The sequence below is a fragment of the Schistocerca piceifrons genome, chromosome 1 (assembly GCF_021461385.2).
Source record: "Schistocerca piceifrons isolate TAMUIC-IGC-003096 chromosome 1, iqSchPice1.1, whole genome shotgun sequence".
NCBI classification, from domain to species: domain Eukaryota; kingdom Metazoa; phylum Arthropoda; class Insecta; order Orthoptera; family Acrididae; genus Schistocerca; species Schistocerca piceifrons.
Window position 1 is genome coordinate 171,112,102 of NC_060138.1, and position 17,166 is coordinate 171,129,267.

At 38.7% G+C, this 17,166-nt stretch overlaps 1 protein-coding gene across 1 annotated transcript in view; it reads right to left on the reverse strand.

The window, feature by feature from the left end:
• Positions 1-228: 228 nt before the first annotated feature.
• LOC124804913 (parkin coregulated gene protein homolog) overlaps positions 229-17,166 on the reverse strand; it is a 101,638-nt gene continuing 84,700 nt past the window's right edge. Inside the window, exon 4 of the mRNA XM_047265294.1 lies at positions 229-389. Coding sequence (XP_047121250.1) covers positions 229-389 — 161 coding nt within the window. The remainder of the gene's footprint in view (positions 390-17,166) is intronic.

Below are 17,166 nucleotides of genomic sequence, written 5' to 3' on the forward strand. Positions count from 1 at the left end.
CTAATACATAGTTTACCTAGTAGATAAAAAGTTTTGTGAACCATCTCCCATGAAATTAAACAAGTACACATGACTTATTTATGAACACATATATTATAGCGAAAAATTTAATAAACATAACAATTTATTTGGTGATTCTAGTGTGCAGTAATAACAATTGTAGTCTGTTAACAGTATATGAAATCTATTTTGCCTACAAATAACCTGGTCTCCTTATGGTTGCTCATTCTAATTCATAACACAGGATTCATAGGTAGGCACCATGTATTTTATATTAATGTACGCATCATCTCCACCATGTCTTTCCAGAATTTCAAGTGTTTCTTGAATAAGATCGCCAAGATTCTCATGCTTCATTTGAGTATAGTCAATGTCATCGCCACAGTTCACTGAAATAAAACATGTCATCACAATATAAAATACTGAGGACATGAAATAAAAAAGCATCAATACATTCTCTGTGTGGATTTGAAAATCAAGTAAATATGTGAAAGATATGAAGTACAAAGCATGTTCAGAAAGTAAGTGTACTGTGAGCATAATGGGCTCTGGTTGGCAACACTGGCCACAGCAAGCATGTCAAGAACACAGTAGTGTGTAAACTCATGTTGTGGTGTCCAGTTGTGTGAAAGATGTCAGTAAAAAATCCCACCAAGTGCAAGCCATGTGCTCTGATCCGCTTCCTACTCGCAGATGGAGTGTGTCAAAATTTTTTCGCGAGTCAAAATGGTTTACAGTGAAGGTGTTTCAAACACAACGAGTGTGTTTAAATGGTGTAGGGAGTTTGTGGAGACAGAACAAATGTTCATGATGAACAGATGAGTGGAAGGACTTCCATTTGGACTGACGAGTTGCTAAATAAAATCGTGGAAACTGTTTGTGAAGTTTCTGCAGTGTTTCCACAACTCACCAGAACTCTCTTATAAGAGATACTCACAGAAATATTGGGATACCAGAAACTCTGCAACATGGGTCCCAGAATAGCTGGCAGAGTAGCACAAAAAATACTGGTTCAGTAGCATCTGCGAGTTTCTAGAGCAACTTGAATTGAAAGGTGAGGATTTTCTAAGCTCTATTGTGACTGGATATAAAACTTGGATGGCTCATTATAAGCCTGAAGCAAAAAGATAAGTCATCGCAATGGCATCGCACTGATTCCCATCTACCAAGAAATTAAAAACAACAAATTTGGGCAAAAAAATCATGGCCTCTGTGTCTTGGAACCAAAAATGCAGCATTTTGGTTGAATTTCTGCCTCACGGAAAGATCATCAACTCACAATGATACTGTGAGACCCTAAAAAACCTCAAAACAAGCACTCAAAACAAAGGATAGGAATGCTGACAAGAGGAGTATGGCTGTTGCACAATAACACCTGTCCTCACACAGCCTTACCTTGAAGGTGCTCTTGGACTCATTTGACGGGGATATTTTGAGCCCCCCCCCCCCCCCTTCCCACTCCCCCCATCTGCCCATCTATACTCCTGGTTCAGAACCTTCAGATTATCATGTTTTCACCTCCCTGACCACACATGAGTGGAATAAATTTTCAACTGACAAGCAGATGCAGAAGGAGGTTCTGAAGTGAGGAAAGGAGGTGGCAGGAGAGTTTTTCAAGGAGGGCATAAAGAAGCTGACACCACGACACATCACAGGCACTGAATGAGATAGGATTTATGTGGGAAAATAGCCAACAAGTGTATCAACGATATCCTGTACTTTTTTCAATCACACTTTTTCTAGGAAAAAATAAAAATCTAGTACACTTAGTTTCTAAACATGCCTTGTATGATTTAGAGCTAGATATTTAGTAACTTATTTTACAAATTGTTCGTTAAGACCACAATAGCTAGTTTTAGCTATGGGCAATACAAGTTTGTATTTTGCAGACAGACAAGTTTGGGATTATATAATAATGAATTTCTGTATGTTCATTAAATATGACACTGTGACTACCACACTCTATTCTGTACTTTATTGAGTCGGGTGCAAACAGGTTTCAAATGATGCCATGCAAAGTTACAAATGGCTAAGATGATGGTTTATGTGAAAATGATGCTAATGAGAAAAACTTTCATTGCTCATACTTTTGTGTCATTAGAGACCATGTTAAGCAATATTTATACGTTATTGGAGATCATCTTTGTTGTTCGGTATTCTTTCCATGTTTTCCTGCCATTTTATCTCTATGGCCAATGTTCTGCTTGTCTTCTTTGTGGTAGACTTTGGAGCTGTTGATAAAGTATTTGTACTTTATTTGATACGAAATTCTCCACTTGGTTTACTTCTACTTTTCCAATTATTCAGAGAGTTTAACTTTCATACAGATACGCTGTTTCAATAAGTGAATTATAGTGTTTAAGTTCAGTTTGTTTTAATGTAGAATCATTCAAGTAAAGGTTGTACATTCCACAAGTAGAAGCAGCCATATTATCTCATCTGATGACGTTAATTTCTGCTGTATTAGTTTTAATCATGTCAGTCAAGATATGACCACTGCTGCTTTTTGTGAAACATACAACCTTCACTTGAAGAATTTGACAGGGTGGTCCATAGTTGTGGAACAGCCCTGCTAAGAGAAAAAAAGGTGAACAAACAGAAATGTACAGCCAAATAATGTGAGAGACAAAAGGGAGAATAACCTATGAGGTTATGTTACCAATGTGGAGACCATTTTGTAAGCTGCCACCCTGGATGCTACTCAAATGGATAGGGGATCATGTGACACAGAGAACTACACGACAAAAACAGTAGTGTATTTCATTTGAGCACGGCTCTATCCATTCTTAAATTATGTCTCATATTGCACAGAACAATACAAATGCTATTTATAATGTATAAAGGCTACAGGATGTGCTTGATATCTCAGCATATTGTACGGTTATAGTTATCTCTGGTATCTATTCCTAATGGACTTTAAACCACAAATGTACCAGAATGTGAGCACAAGCATAAAAAATGTGCTTCCTGAGATGTACAAGGTTTTTGACATTCACTGCATACACAACTGCCATCACATGTACTGACGGATAGAAATCTAATACCAAATTTTGAACGAAAGACCAATGCCAGCCACAACTGTGCATGAAAATAATCCATTGGTGAAAGATGAACATTTGTGCCAGACTAGGACATGTATACATATCTCCTGCTTAATATGAGCAATTGCCTTATCTGCCCTGGCCAACAAGACATGCTTCCTGTATGACTCAAATTCTAAACTTGTCTCATACTAGTAGTGTCCACACTGTCCATTCACCCACTTGTTCACAGTGAGGCCTGTATTCCTGCAAGAGACTCAGGCCCTGTTATGCATCCATGTGTGTTTTTAAGACATGTCCGACAGAACAGACACCACACAGTTGTTGATACAGTGGCTGTATCAAGTACAGTGGCCCAGCTGTCTGGCCGAGTTGCGAGTTGGTTAAGGCATCTACTTGCGTTAAGAGGGAGTCATGTTCTGGTCCAGAGCAAATTTTCAACTTTCACTATCAAATTATTTCAATGGTGTTGGTTGTTCCTTCAAAAATTGATATTTTTGACCATTGTCTCAACAAGTGTGTGGTGTCTATTCTGTCAGACATGTTCACTTGAGAAAAGAGATGGAGCAGCCACCCTGTGTTTACCTTCAGAAAATTAAACTGCAGTACTACTGATAGACATATTCAGAATGAAAAAAAAAAGCTGTTCCTAGTGGGCAGCCTCTTCAAGGTAAGCACGGAACATCCTTTCATGTCTCTTTTTAATTTTATAAGTACTTTATCAATAATGGTTTAAAATCATTATGTTTACTTTTATATATGATTATTTTATATATGATTATAAATGAACACAACAATGGAGAACAAACACAGCATTTTGAGAGTGTCTCAGCAGTCAAAATGGACAGAGTGTTCTGTGAAAGAGAACTGATATTTTAAATAGATAAAATAGATACCCTGTTTGCTTTTGGGATACGTAGAACATGTCTTATGGCCAGAAGATCACAAGATTGTCTTATTCCCATTATTTGATAGCTCATTTAGCATTAAATAGGGTGCAGATGTAGCCTTCTGCTACAAACATGGACTAGCTTTAAAACATCATTCAAAAATATATGGTAAAACCTATGGACCATCGGCGTCCATCCTACATTTTTCTGCTCTGGGTATTGTCTTTTCAAATGCTAAATATTGTGCCCAACTTTGGCTAAACAGCCAATTAGCACAAAATAATCAATGTTTGAAAATATAATACAATGACAGATAGAAAATATACTTACCAAGCAGCGGCAGGAGAAAATACGTACAAAATATAAATAAATGTGCAAGCTTTCAGCTTCCATTGGCTTTATCTCCTGTGTGAAGGGCTGAAGGGAAAGGAAGAGGGATGAAGAAATGGACTTACAAGGTTTAGGAAATGGGGAGAGGTTTGGAAAAGTGGCTCAGAACGCTGGGGCAGGGGATACTTATTCGACAGGATGAGAGGGAAAGACTGATTACTGGTGCCTCCAACAGATGAGACTTGACAACCTGAGAACTTACAGGTGGAGGAGAGGATAGTAAGCATGATAGAGATTACTGGAAAAGCATGTTGCAAGAGCAGAAACCTAAGTGCCTTATACCTGGTAGACTGGGGAGGGGCAGGAAGTAATAGACAGATTGGAAAATAAAAGATTTAGAAAAAATAAGTTGTAGTTACAAAAAAGAAATGGTTAGCCCACAGAAACTAACATGAATTTTGGCCTTGTGGGAGACAAAAACCAAGCACATGTGATACCAGTTCCCATCTGCATAATTCTGAGGAAGTAGTGACAGGGGAAAGAACTCAGATAGCACATGTGGTGAAACAGGCACTGAAATCATGACTGTTATGTTATAGAGTGTGCTCTGCAACAGGACATCATTTGTTACCAGGATATACCCTCTGATTATGTCCATACGTTCAAAATGATAACATGGTGGTAGCTGTATCAAGGTACAAGACTGAACAGTGTTTGCATGTGTTCACAGGTGGCTCTACCTTTCATAAAATGTTTCACCAGTTACAGGGCTGGCATAGGTGGTAGTACAGCGATGCATCAGGCAAGTCTTACAGGGGAACAGTCACAGGGGTAGGAGCCTTAGAGTAGAGAAGAGGGTGCAGTAGGAGCAGGGGGCATGATCAAGATATTGCAGAGATTGGGAAGCAGGGTGAGGGGAGGGTGCACGTAAGACTATTCTAGTTGTGATTAACTTCTCATGGCAGGGGTTCACAGTCACGTAGAACTTTTTAAAAACTTTATTTTCATCATTGACTATATCAAGTATTACTTTCATAATTTCAATTTTGGCCTTAGAGCCATTATCAAGTGGTGTGCTGCAAACATATCTTCACGCCAGTTGTCTCTGTTTACATTTAAACAAGGTACAAGGACAATGGTTTCTTGAAATTTATGTTGAGGAAGTTCACACTGTTATAGGGTTCAGATACAATTGCGACGTGTAAATATCAGAGGATTTTTAGAGTGAGACATGTGCTGAAGCTGAGTAGTTTGCAGCAGATCACTTGACAATGGCCCTATGGTTGAAACTGCTTTTGTAAAAATAAATACTTAGTACAGTCAATGGTGAAAATGATGTCTTTTAAAAATATTCTAGGTGTGGTGGACAAAATGTCAAGCAAAATAGACCTCATTTCAGGTCAAGATTTTAGGAATTCATAGCCTTGTCGATTAATATATTCAAGACCAGAACAGTGCTGAGTGACAAGAGGTGTACTCCCTAATTGGTTTTTGGAGGATCAGCAGTGCCAGGCTTGGATGTTATGGCCCAGGAAAGCTGCTTACGAATTAGACTGTGGGATAATTGCACACCATGAAAGCTGAGGAAGAGGGCATATGAACAAATATGTTCGCTTTGAATGCCAAGGCTGCATGAGAGGAAGTGTTTGACATGCCAACAATAGCAACTGTCAACATGTGAGTACTGTTGTTGTTTGCAGCTTAAATGTGAATAAGGATGAAGTCAATGTCAAGGAAACTGGCATGCGATGCAGAAAAAGAACTTGCAAAATTTAATTGGAGACTGTTTTCAGAGATTCCAAAAATTTCAACAGATCAGTCTCAACATGAGCACGTATGGCAAAGATGTCATCAATGTGTCAAATCCAAACTAGGGGCTGAGGCTCATGGATCCCAGCAAAGTTCTCTCCATGTGACCCTTAAAATGATGGCATAGGAAAGGGCCTATCATGGTTCCCATGGCCGCACCCTGTGGTGAAATGTATCACTTTGGTAAAGTGATATGTGATGACATACTGTTTGGGAGTTAGCTTTTCCGTTTGTTCATGTATTTTGATTTGGTTGAATGCTTTGCATCTTCAAGATGGAGTGACATGAGCAGTTTTTGCTACATGTTACAGTGCTAGCTGGTTAGGCAGTTTATTCTGTGCCTTGACATTCCTATGAGATGTGCTGTGGAATAGAGAAGACTGTGACAGTTAGAGTAACCTCAAGGAAGAGAATTTACCATTATTGTCACAGTTCTGCATGGAGTTGTACTGATTGTATGTCAGAGAAGAGTTAATGTCCTATAATTGTCTGTACATGAGTTGCGCGTGAAGACGTTCCATATTGTATAACAAGGGTCAGTATATTCACATTTACAAAGAAGGACTTTCCAACATTTAGTAAAAAGTTGGATTTGAGAAAACTTCTGAACTGCCAGTGCAGAAAATTCAGACATGTAGCATTCCGCAGTGACTAAGAATTCCGCATGGTTGTTCTGACCACTGAAGTAAAAGGCAGAAGGTCAGAATTAATGATTAATGGAAACTGAAAATCTGTTCACAAACTCTCACACACAACACAGAACACCTAATTCTGACTCATAGTTATATGACAGCACTGAGTAACACTTCTGTGCCAGAAAAGGGAAGAAAATTGAACGAGAATAATAAATTAAATATGAACTAAGAATAAAGTAACAATTTTGTCCTTAGAAACATGATTGATAGCCAAGATTATGGTGCAGTGCAAAAGCCATTACTAGCACTGTAGTGAAAAGCAATTAAAAAGAACTGAGTAGCCAATGAGCAATCATTAAATTTGTCAGCTATAATTATGTGAAAGAAGTATTTAATAAAGCCATGAGTTGAAAGATCATCCACTGCAGCTTCTGAGGACTTCAGTTGAATGGGTGAGTTGGAAAAGAGGTCATGTCCTAGAATGCAAATATTTCAAGAGAGACAAAAACCTGTTTTACTATACAATGAGTTTAAGATGGTGTCATGGAGTTTCTATGTACCAACTGGCCCCATGAAGAAACAATATACACCATTACAACATAGTTTAGCTACTGACTGTGGTCAATAATAGAGTCTGAATTTACTGGAGATGATCTCTTTCGGAACCAGATGATGTTGATGAGGCAACAAGCATTCTGTTTGCAGTAGAAGTATTGCATTATGCTAGTTTATTTCCATTAGAACTGCTGATAGCCTTGGGAGAGCCAGCCCTAACAAAACTGTACCATCTGGTGAGCAAGATGTATGAGACAGGCGAAATATCTTCAGACTTCAAGAAGAATATAATAATTCCAATCCCAAAGAAAGCAAGTGGTGACAGGTGTGAAAATTACTGAACTATCAGTTTAATAAGTCATGGCTGCAAAATACTGACACAAATTCTTTACAGACAAATGGAAAAACTGGTAGAAGCTGACCTTGGGGAAGATCAGTTTGGATTCTGTAGAAATGTTGGAACACGTGAAGCAATACTGACCATACGACTTACTTCATAAGATAGAGTAAGGAAAGGCAAACCTACATTTTTAGCATTTGTAGACTTAGAGAAATCTTTAGACAATGTTGACTGGAATGCTCTCTTTCAAATTGTGAAGGTGGCAGGGCTCAAATACAGGGACTGAAAGGCTATCTATAATTTATACAGAAACCAGATGGCAGTTATAAGAGTCGAGGGGCATGAAAGGGAAGCAGTGGTTGGGAAGGGAGTGAGACAGGGTTGTAGTTTATCCCCAATGTTATTCAATCTATACATTGAGCAAGCAGTAAGAGTGGCAAAGAAAAATTTGGAGAAGGAATTAAAATCCATGGAGAAGAAATAAAAACTTTGAGGTTTGCCAGTGACATTGTAGTTCTGTCAGAGACAGCAAAGGATCCGGAAGAGTAGTTGAACAGAATGGACAGTGTCTTGGAAGGAGGCTATAAGATGAACATCAACAAAAACAAAACGAGGATGATGGAATGTAGTCTAATTAAATCAGGTAATGCTGAGGGAATTAAATTAGGAAATGAGACACTTAAAGTAGTATTTGGGAAGCAAAATAACTGATGATGGTCGAAGTAAGGAGGATATAAAATGTAGACTGGCAATGACAAGAAAAGCATTTCTGAAAAAGAGAAATTTAAGTGTTGGGAAGTCTTTTCTCAAAGTATTTGTATGGAGTGTATCCACGTTTGGATGTGAAACGTGGACGATAAATAGTTTAGACAAGAAGAGAATAGAAGCTTTCGAAATGTGATGCTACACAAGAATCCTGAAGATTAGATGGGTAGATCACATGACTAATGAGGAGGTACTGAACAGAATCGGGGAGAAGAGGAATTTGTGGCACAACTTATCTAGAAGAAGTAATTGTTTTTTAGGACATGTTCTGAGGCATCAAGGGATCACCAATTTAGTATTGGAGAGCAGCATGGGGGGTAAAAATCGTAGACGGAGACCAAGAGATGAATACAATAAGCAGATTCAGAATGATGTAGGTTGGAGTAGTTACTTGGAAATGAAGAAACTTTAACAGGATAGAGTAGCATGCAGAGCTGCATCAAACCAGTCTCTGGACTGAAGACCACAACAACAACAACATTACTTATATTCATCATAGCAATAAAAGAGCGAATTATGAGCACACAGATTTATTCACAGTGTACCCAAAATACAGCCAGAAGCAAAATATAGCAAAGCAGGCAACGGTGGGTAAACTTTATCTCTAACTTGTTTATCCCTCTCTCCCTACTGGCAGATACTGTTATAAAATGGTTTCCACTCATCAAGTATGTGCTATAGAATTTTCTTTACATCATCCATTGATGTAACATTGATGATCTACCTGTACCAAAGGGTGTAATACTTGGTGAACATGGTGTTAATGTTGAATGAGTTAGTGAAATAGTAAATAGTTATTGTAATGGAAATGCTATTACTGAAATTTGCCCTGAGGTAGAAGCAGAATCACAGGTTTTTATGGGAGGTGATTAATACTTGCTTTCTAGAGAAACAGTTCAGCAGTATTTGGACAGATAAAACGCAGAGTACATCAAAAAATTAACTCTATTAAGAGAAGTAAATGTATCAATGTTGAAATGTTTATTACTCATTGTGTACATTTTAAGAAATTTTGTAGGGATTATAATGTATGTTGTTTAGATATAATTGTTATTTTGGGAGTATGTTCAGTAAAAACATGCCATTATATATATGTTGACCATCAGATTTACTGCTACACAAGAGGATTCTGATGACTGTGTTTTTAAGAGCAATTGTACCAGGGTGTATGAAGAAAGCAAATGTGGGGCACTGCATTGTTCTTAGTATGGCTTGGAAAGTTGCACCCAGAGCCCGGTTGAGCTGATCGAAGTTCATGTCATTTTATAAGAGGAAATATATGTGTAATTAAAAAAAAAAGAAGGATGAGTGTAATAATAATATATGCTATGAGCTGGGACTTTGGGTATCTGCAGAAAAATAGCAGATAATTTATCTCTTTAAATATAATGTTTATCAGTTGTGAAGTCTGTGGAGGTAATCGGATTCTGAGATTGGTTCATTATCAGGAATCTACATTTGTTTGAAATTTTGTCTGTTCACTTTGCTCTGTGCTTTAACGTCTTTCACTTGTGAGCTGATGCAGTGGACACATGGTAAACCAGGATGGGGTACAGTAGCCTGATCACTGGGAAGCCATGGGATCACAGTTACAGGCAACTGCTTATTTGGGTCATTTTTTTTAAATATTTGTCAGGGCATTGTTTGCCTGATGAAGAGTACAATGTACTGGTGACTGTACTTCTATGCAAGAGGGGTGGTCTTGCCAATGCCAGATGGAGCTGGAACTCAAGGAGGTGGTCCGTGCTGTGGAAGCAACTGGGAGACTGCAGTGAGGCCATAACCAGTGAAGTGATGTGCTATAACATGGAGAATTGAAGATAGACAATTCTATTAAAATTGATCTGATTGATGCCCCCACAGAGATCAATTGTTATTGAATTTATAAACATGCTTAAAATGTAGACATCACTTAGAGTTTAGATGTATACTCACCTACATATAACTTTTATTTCAGTGTTGAATTGTTCACCACATGAAGTTTCTATTCACACTGTGGCACATTTGTGTGTGTGTGTGTGTGTATTTTGTATGGGACTGGATGTTTTGGTGCTACTTTGTGCAGCCATCTCTTGGGTAACACATTCATGACATGGGGGTCCTGTAAGATAACAGGTGGCAGTGTCGTATCATAATATATATCACAGCTGTAGTAACACCATATGCTGGAACATATGTACTGTGGGAAATTTCTCAAATAATTTTCCGATGAGAGAGAACAGTGATTTAGAAAAAATATGTGTCAAGACAAGTCATCCACAATGAAACAGTTCTACTTCAACCCATGTAAGATTTGACCATGTTTTGAATGAGAGTCAGAAATTGGTATATACATATATAAACAGAAAAATAACATTTGAATAATGCTGTGTCAAAATGGAAGCTATAAATATAATAAGACTCTTGACTAGTGTATGTGAATTCTGGGGATGTAATGATCCAAAAACAAAAAAAAAGTTAATTTTATAACAATTATGAACTGAATATTTTCAATTTTATGATAAATAATTTTAGTGGATATGATTAAATGTTAAATATAAATGACCTTTTGTAACTAAATGTGGTTGGCTGTAGATGGGAGTTTTGACTAGCGTAGTGGTCACATGACTAATGGAGCTGAGAGAGTGCAGGGAAGTTTTTGGAGTCTTTTTGCTGGTGGATGCTGACAGAGTAAGGCTTGTTAGGTGGCAAAGTGCTGCTTGGGCATGTGAGCTGAGTACAGCTTGACATTAGGACTGAAATACCAGTAGCTGGTTGTCTTTTGAGCACTACGTAACAATCTTTTTTGGATTTGCATATACATAATTTACCTGCAAACTGCTTTCCATGCACTGGCAGTCACATGACCAGTTCAATTTGTATTCGACCATTTACCAATTTCGGAAAAGGTCGATATCGTGTTGATGTATGGCTATTATGTTCAAAATGCCCAACGTGCGTGTGCTATGTATGCTGCTCGGTATCCTGGATGACATCATCCAAGTGTCCGGACCGTTCACTGGATAGTTACATTATTTAAGGAAACAGGAAGTGTTCAGCCACATGTGAAACGTCCACAAGGACCTGCAACAAATGATGATGACCAAGTAGGTGTTTTAGCTGCTGTTGCGGCTAATCCGCACATCAGTAGCAGACAAATTGCGCGAGAATCGGGAATCTCAAAAACGGCGGTGTTGAGAATGCTACATCAACATCGATTGCACCTGTACCATATTTCTATGAACCAAGAATTGCATGGCAATGACTTTGAACGTCGTGTACAGTTCTGTCACTGGGCACAAGAGAAATTACTGGACGATGACAGATTTTTTGCATGCGTTTTATTTATCTACAAAGCGTCATTCACCAGCAGGGGTAACGTAAACCAGCATAATACGCATTATTGGGCAACAGAAAATCCATGATGACTGCGACAAGTGGAACATCAGTGACCTTGGCCAGCCAGTGTGGCCGAGCGGTTCTAGGCACTGCAGTCTGGAACCGCGTGACCGCTACGGTCGCACGTTCGAATCCTGCCTCGGGCATGGATGTGTGTGATGTCCTTAGGTTAATTAGGTTTAAGTAGTTCTAAGTTTAGGGGACTGATGACCTCAGATGTTAACTCCCATAGTGCTCGGAGCCATTTCAACCATCAGTGACCTTGGCGGATTAATGTATGGTGCGATGCAGCATTATGGGAGGAAGGATAATTGGCCCCATTTTATCAATGGCAATCTAAATGGTGTAATGTATGCCTATGTAATGTTCTACTGATGTTACTACAAGATGTTTCACTGCATGACAGAATTGTGATGTATTTCCAACATGATGGATGTCCGGCACATAGCTCACATGCGGTTGAAGCGGTATTGAATAGCATATTTCATGACAGGTGGATTGGTCATCGAAGCACCATATGATGGCCCGCACATTCACCGGATCTGACGTCCTCGGATTTCTTTCTGTGGGGAAAGTTGAAGGATATTTGCTATCGTGATCCATCGACAATGCCTGACAACATGCGTCAGCACATTGTCAATGCATGTGCGAACATTACGGAAGGCGAACTACTCGCTGTTGAGAGGAATGTCGTTATACGTATTGCCAAATGAATTGAGGTTGACAGACATCATTTTGAGCATTTATTGCATTAATGTGGTATTTACAGGTAATCACGCTGTAACAGCATGTGTTCTTAGAAATGATAAGTTCACAAAGGTACATGTATCACATTGGAACAACCGAAATAAAATGTTCAAACGTACTTACGTTCTGTATTTTAATTTAAAAAACCTACCTGTTACCAACTGTTCATCTAAAATTGCGAGCCATATGTTTGTGACTATTACAGTGCCATCATAAAGCAAAAAAAGTGGTTCAACTAAAACATTCATATTTCCTTACATATTACACGAATATGTAATAAAAAATGGGTGTTCCTGTTTAAAAAAATGCAGTTGATATCCATTTGACCTATGTATGGCAGCACCATCTAGCTGGCCACCCATAGCGCCATCTGGTTTCCCCCTTCAAGCTAGACAAGTTTCGTTCTTTGTGGTTTTTTCATTTGACGCTTATTTCGTGAGATATTTGGCCTGGTCACGGTCAACGGACCACCCTGTATATATTAATTATCTGACATGTTAACATACAAATCACCAAGAAATAACTAATGTAATGAAATTTTGGAAATGCATTAGTCTAGAAAACATATTTAATTGATTAACATGACTAGATCACAGGTTAATGTAAGCAAGAGAAAAGTCATTGCAAATGTGAACTGCTTGTACATTAATAACCAGTATGAAGACCGGAATATTGAGTGCAAGCATGCAAACATGCAAGTATTGTGTCATACGGATGTCGGAAGTCAGTTTTTTTGTGGGGTGGACTTCCACGCCTGTTGTATTTAGTCAGTCAATACAGGGACAGATACTTATTGTTGTGGATGATACTAAAGGTGTCGTCTGATGACATACATGCTCAATTGGAGACAGATCTGGTATTAGAACAGGACAAAGCAACATTTTGACATGCTGCAAAGCATGTTGTATTGCAACAGCAGTACGTGAGTGAATGTTATCCTGTTGGGAAACACCCTCTGGAATGATGTTCACAAATGGCGACACAACAGTCTAATTTTAGGGTGTGTGGGATAACCTCAACAGTGCTTGTGCTGTCATATGAAATCACACTCCAGACCATAACTCCAGGTGTAGGTCTACGCCGCAGACAGATTGGTTGCAGGCACTCACATGGCCTCTTCTAACCAACACACAGCCATTACTGGCACTGAGACAGAACCAGCTATCTGCAGAAAACACAATAGACCTATAATCCATCCTCCATTGATCTACTGCTTGACACAGCTGAAGTTGTAAAGAGCACTGGTTTGTGGTCAGTGAAATGCACACTTCAGGGCATTTGTCTCAGATCTGCAGTTGAAGTAACCAATTTGTCAGAGTTTATTGTGTTACTGTGGTGTCAACTGCATCTCAAATTGCTGCTGCACATGCAGTACAATGCACCACAGCCATACACCAAAACTGACGGTCTTAACTTTCAGAAGAGGCATGTGGCCACCCACAGTCCTATCTGCTTGTGACCATACCTTCCTGTGACCACCACACCTAGCAAACGTGTCAAGTTGTTACATTCCTGCCAAGTCTTTCTGCAGTATCACAGAAGGAGCATACAGCTTCTTTTAGCCTCATTACATGACCTTGTTCAAACACACTGAGTGGCTGATAATGGCGTATTTGTCATCTTAAAGACATTCTTGGGTAACATCGACTTACCATGTCCAATCCCAAAGATAGCTAATGCTCATGATCATTACAGCATGTATGTAGAGCAAACCTAATTTGTAACCTCATAGTGGTGTTACGGTCCTCACTCTTAAGCTACTGGTGTGAAATTTGAACAGGCATAATCTTCCAGATGTAGAAACACGCTTACTAGCTTTCGCTTATCTTGCACAACTCCTTCTTGGTGTTGCAATTCTTTTTTCTGTCAGCAGAAGTACACTGAAAGCCGCATCAGCATAACTGTAATGAATAATTTGCAATGAATAAAAATAAGCTTTAGCCACTTTAAGTTGAACACAGAGGAGTATACTTGAGAGAAAGTGGATGAGGAATATCAGTGAGCAGGTGTTGTTGTTGTGGTCTTCAGTCCTGAAACTGGTTTGATGCAGCTCTCTATGCTACTCAATCCTGTGCAAGCTTCTTCATCTCCCAGTACCTACTGCAACCTACATCCTTCTGAATCTGCTTATTGTATTCGTCTCTTGGTCTCCCTCTACGATTTTTACCCCCCACGCTGCCCTCCAATGCTAAATTGGTGATCCCTTGATGCCTCAGAACATGTCCTACCAACCGGTCCCTTCTTCTCGTCAAGTTGTGCCACAAACTTCTCTTCTCCCCAATTCTATTCAATACCTCCTCATTAGTTATGTGATCTACCCATCTAACCTTCAGCATTCTTCTGTAGCACCACATTTCAAAAGCTTCTATTCTCTTCTTGTCCAAACTATTTATCGTCCATGTTTCACTTCCATACATGGCTACACTCCATACAAATACTTTTAAAAACGACTTCCTGACACTTAAATCTATACTCGATATTAAAAAATTTCTCTTTTTCAGAAATGCTTTCCTTGCCATTGCCAGTCTACATTTTATATCCTCTCTACTTCAACCATCATCAATTATTTTGCTCCCCAAATAGCAAAACTCATCTACTACTTTAAGTGTCTCATTTCCCAATCTAATGCCCTTAGCATCACCCGACTTAATTCGACTACATTCCATTATCCTCGTTTTGCTTTTGTTGATGTTCATCTTATATCCTCCTTTCAAGACACTGTCCATTCCGTTCAACTGCTCTTCCAAGTCCTTTGCTGTCTCTGACAGAATTATGATGTCATCAGTGGGTTCTAAATACAAGAGGAGTGAGTCCTTTAAAATAATGGGGAAAGGGGAGAGTAGAGTAGTATACAGTATTAAACAAGATACTCTGTCACTGTATATGAGGGTAATCCCAAAAGTAAAGTCTCCTATTTTTTTATAAGTACATAGCCTTGTTTATTTCTACAATGGTTTACATCAGTTCACAGCTTGAACATTTAGCTATTTTTTGACACAACCACCATTTTTGTCGATGCATTGTTGTAGACACTGTGGCAGTTTTTGTATGCCCATGTCATACCAACTCACCATCATGCTGTTCATCGTGAATTTCGGTCCGACCAGCTGCAAACTCTCTACACCACTTACAAATATTTTCAACATCCATACACGACTCACCATACACTTCCACCAATTGGCGATGGATTTCAATCAGCGCAGTGCCCTTTCCGTTCAAAAACCGAATAACTGCGCACAATTCCGACTTGGCGGTAACACCAAACGGGATCTCCATTCTCAACGGCTGCCAGGCCAAGACTGAGTGCCTCAGCGTGGCATGCACATGTTTACACACAGCGTGTGAAGCACTCTTCATAACAGTGTGACCAACTGGCACACAAACAGAGTTCTGTTCTTATAAAAAATAGGAGATCTTACTTTTGGGATTACCCTCGTATAAATTTGGTAATTATTAGTGTGGGTGTATCAATAAATGGATAACTCACACCAAATTTTGGATCATTGTTTAGGGAGTGTCCTTCTGCAGGAGGGTTTGTATTTGAGGGTTCCTACAGAAAAAGGATACGTTTGCTTTTGAGGCTTATTCCAAAGTTGCAAAGTAGATGAACCTACCTGAGTTCTATAGTTTGTTGTTTATAAGAATTTAATAAATCAATGATGAGGATGCAAGTATGTAGGCTATTCATGACATAGGGAACTCATATAATGGAATAATTATAGTTTGCAAGACAATGTAAGGTGAATAGTTGTTCTTGGCATGTGACTCCTTTAGTCTGATGGGAGGACGGAAATGCTGTAATGCATCCTGGAGGTGTCTGGTGAAAAACCAGCTTAATAATATGTATTTGGATCTCCTATGATGCATTATGTACACATAGTATGCAAATACAAATTTGTAAGTTTTGCATGCTCTTCTCATGTGTAGTGATAATTTTGTTCATTAAGAGGTCTATATAAATTAGCTGGACAGATTAGCTTCGTCTGCTGTATATAATTTTAGGTGATTTTCCTACTTTGATTACAAATGGAAGTACAAACCAATTACAAAGTACGGCCTGAGTTACTTTAGAAGTAAACAAAAGTTAACATGGTACTAAACTGGTAACAACAGGAGACGCTTGTTTGATACCCGATAAGCATGGTGAAGGGATAAGTATTCATCTTGTGTAACTGTACAACTGAATGACTACAGTCGTGATTGGTGTGCCAGCCCTCTTTGTGTCTAGTTCACATGTATAAAGAAATACTGTAGATCTGATCATGTTATGACTATAGCTTACTTTGAGAATTAAAACGTATATTGTATGAATGGTTAACAGGTAGTCATGTTTATGCAAGCTGACTAAAATAATTCTATGTCAATTACATTCCCAACATCAGTAGTTAATGGTAATCAACATGTAAGGAACAAGAAATGGAAACACTACTTAATGATTTAAGATTTTAAAAGCGAGTAATATGAAATAATGTTTAATACAAATGCCATATGTTAATGGTTTTCATTCCCCAAAGTTTGAGATGATTTTGGTTGGTTGGTTGGTTAATTTCGGGGAGGGGACCAAACAGCAAGATCATCGGTCCCAGTCCCATCAGGTTAGGAAAGGATCGGGAAGGAAGTCGACCATGCCCTAAAGACTGGTTGTAAATATTTTTTTAATGGTATGAATCACCAAA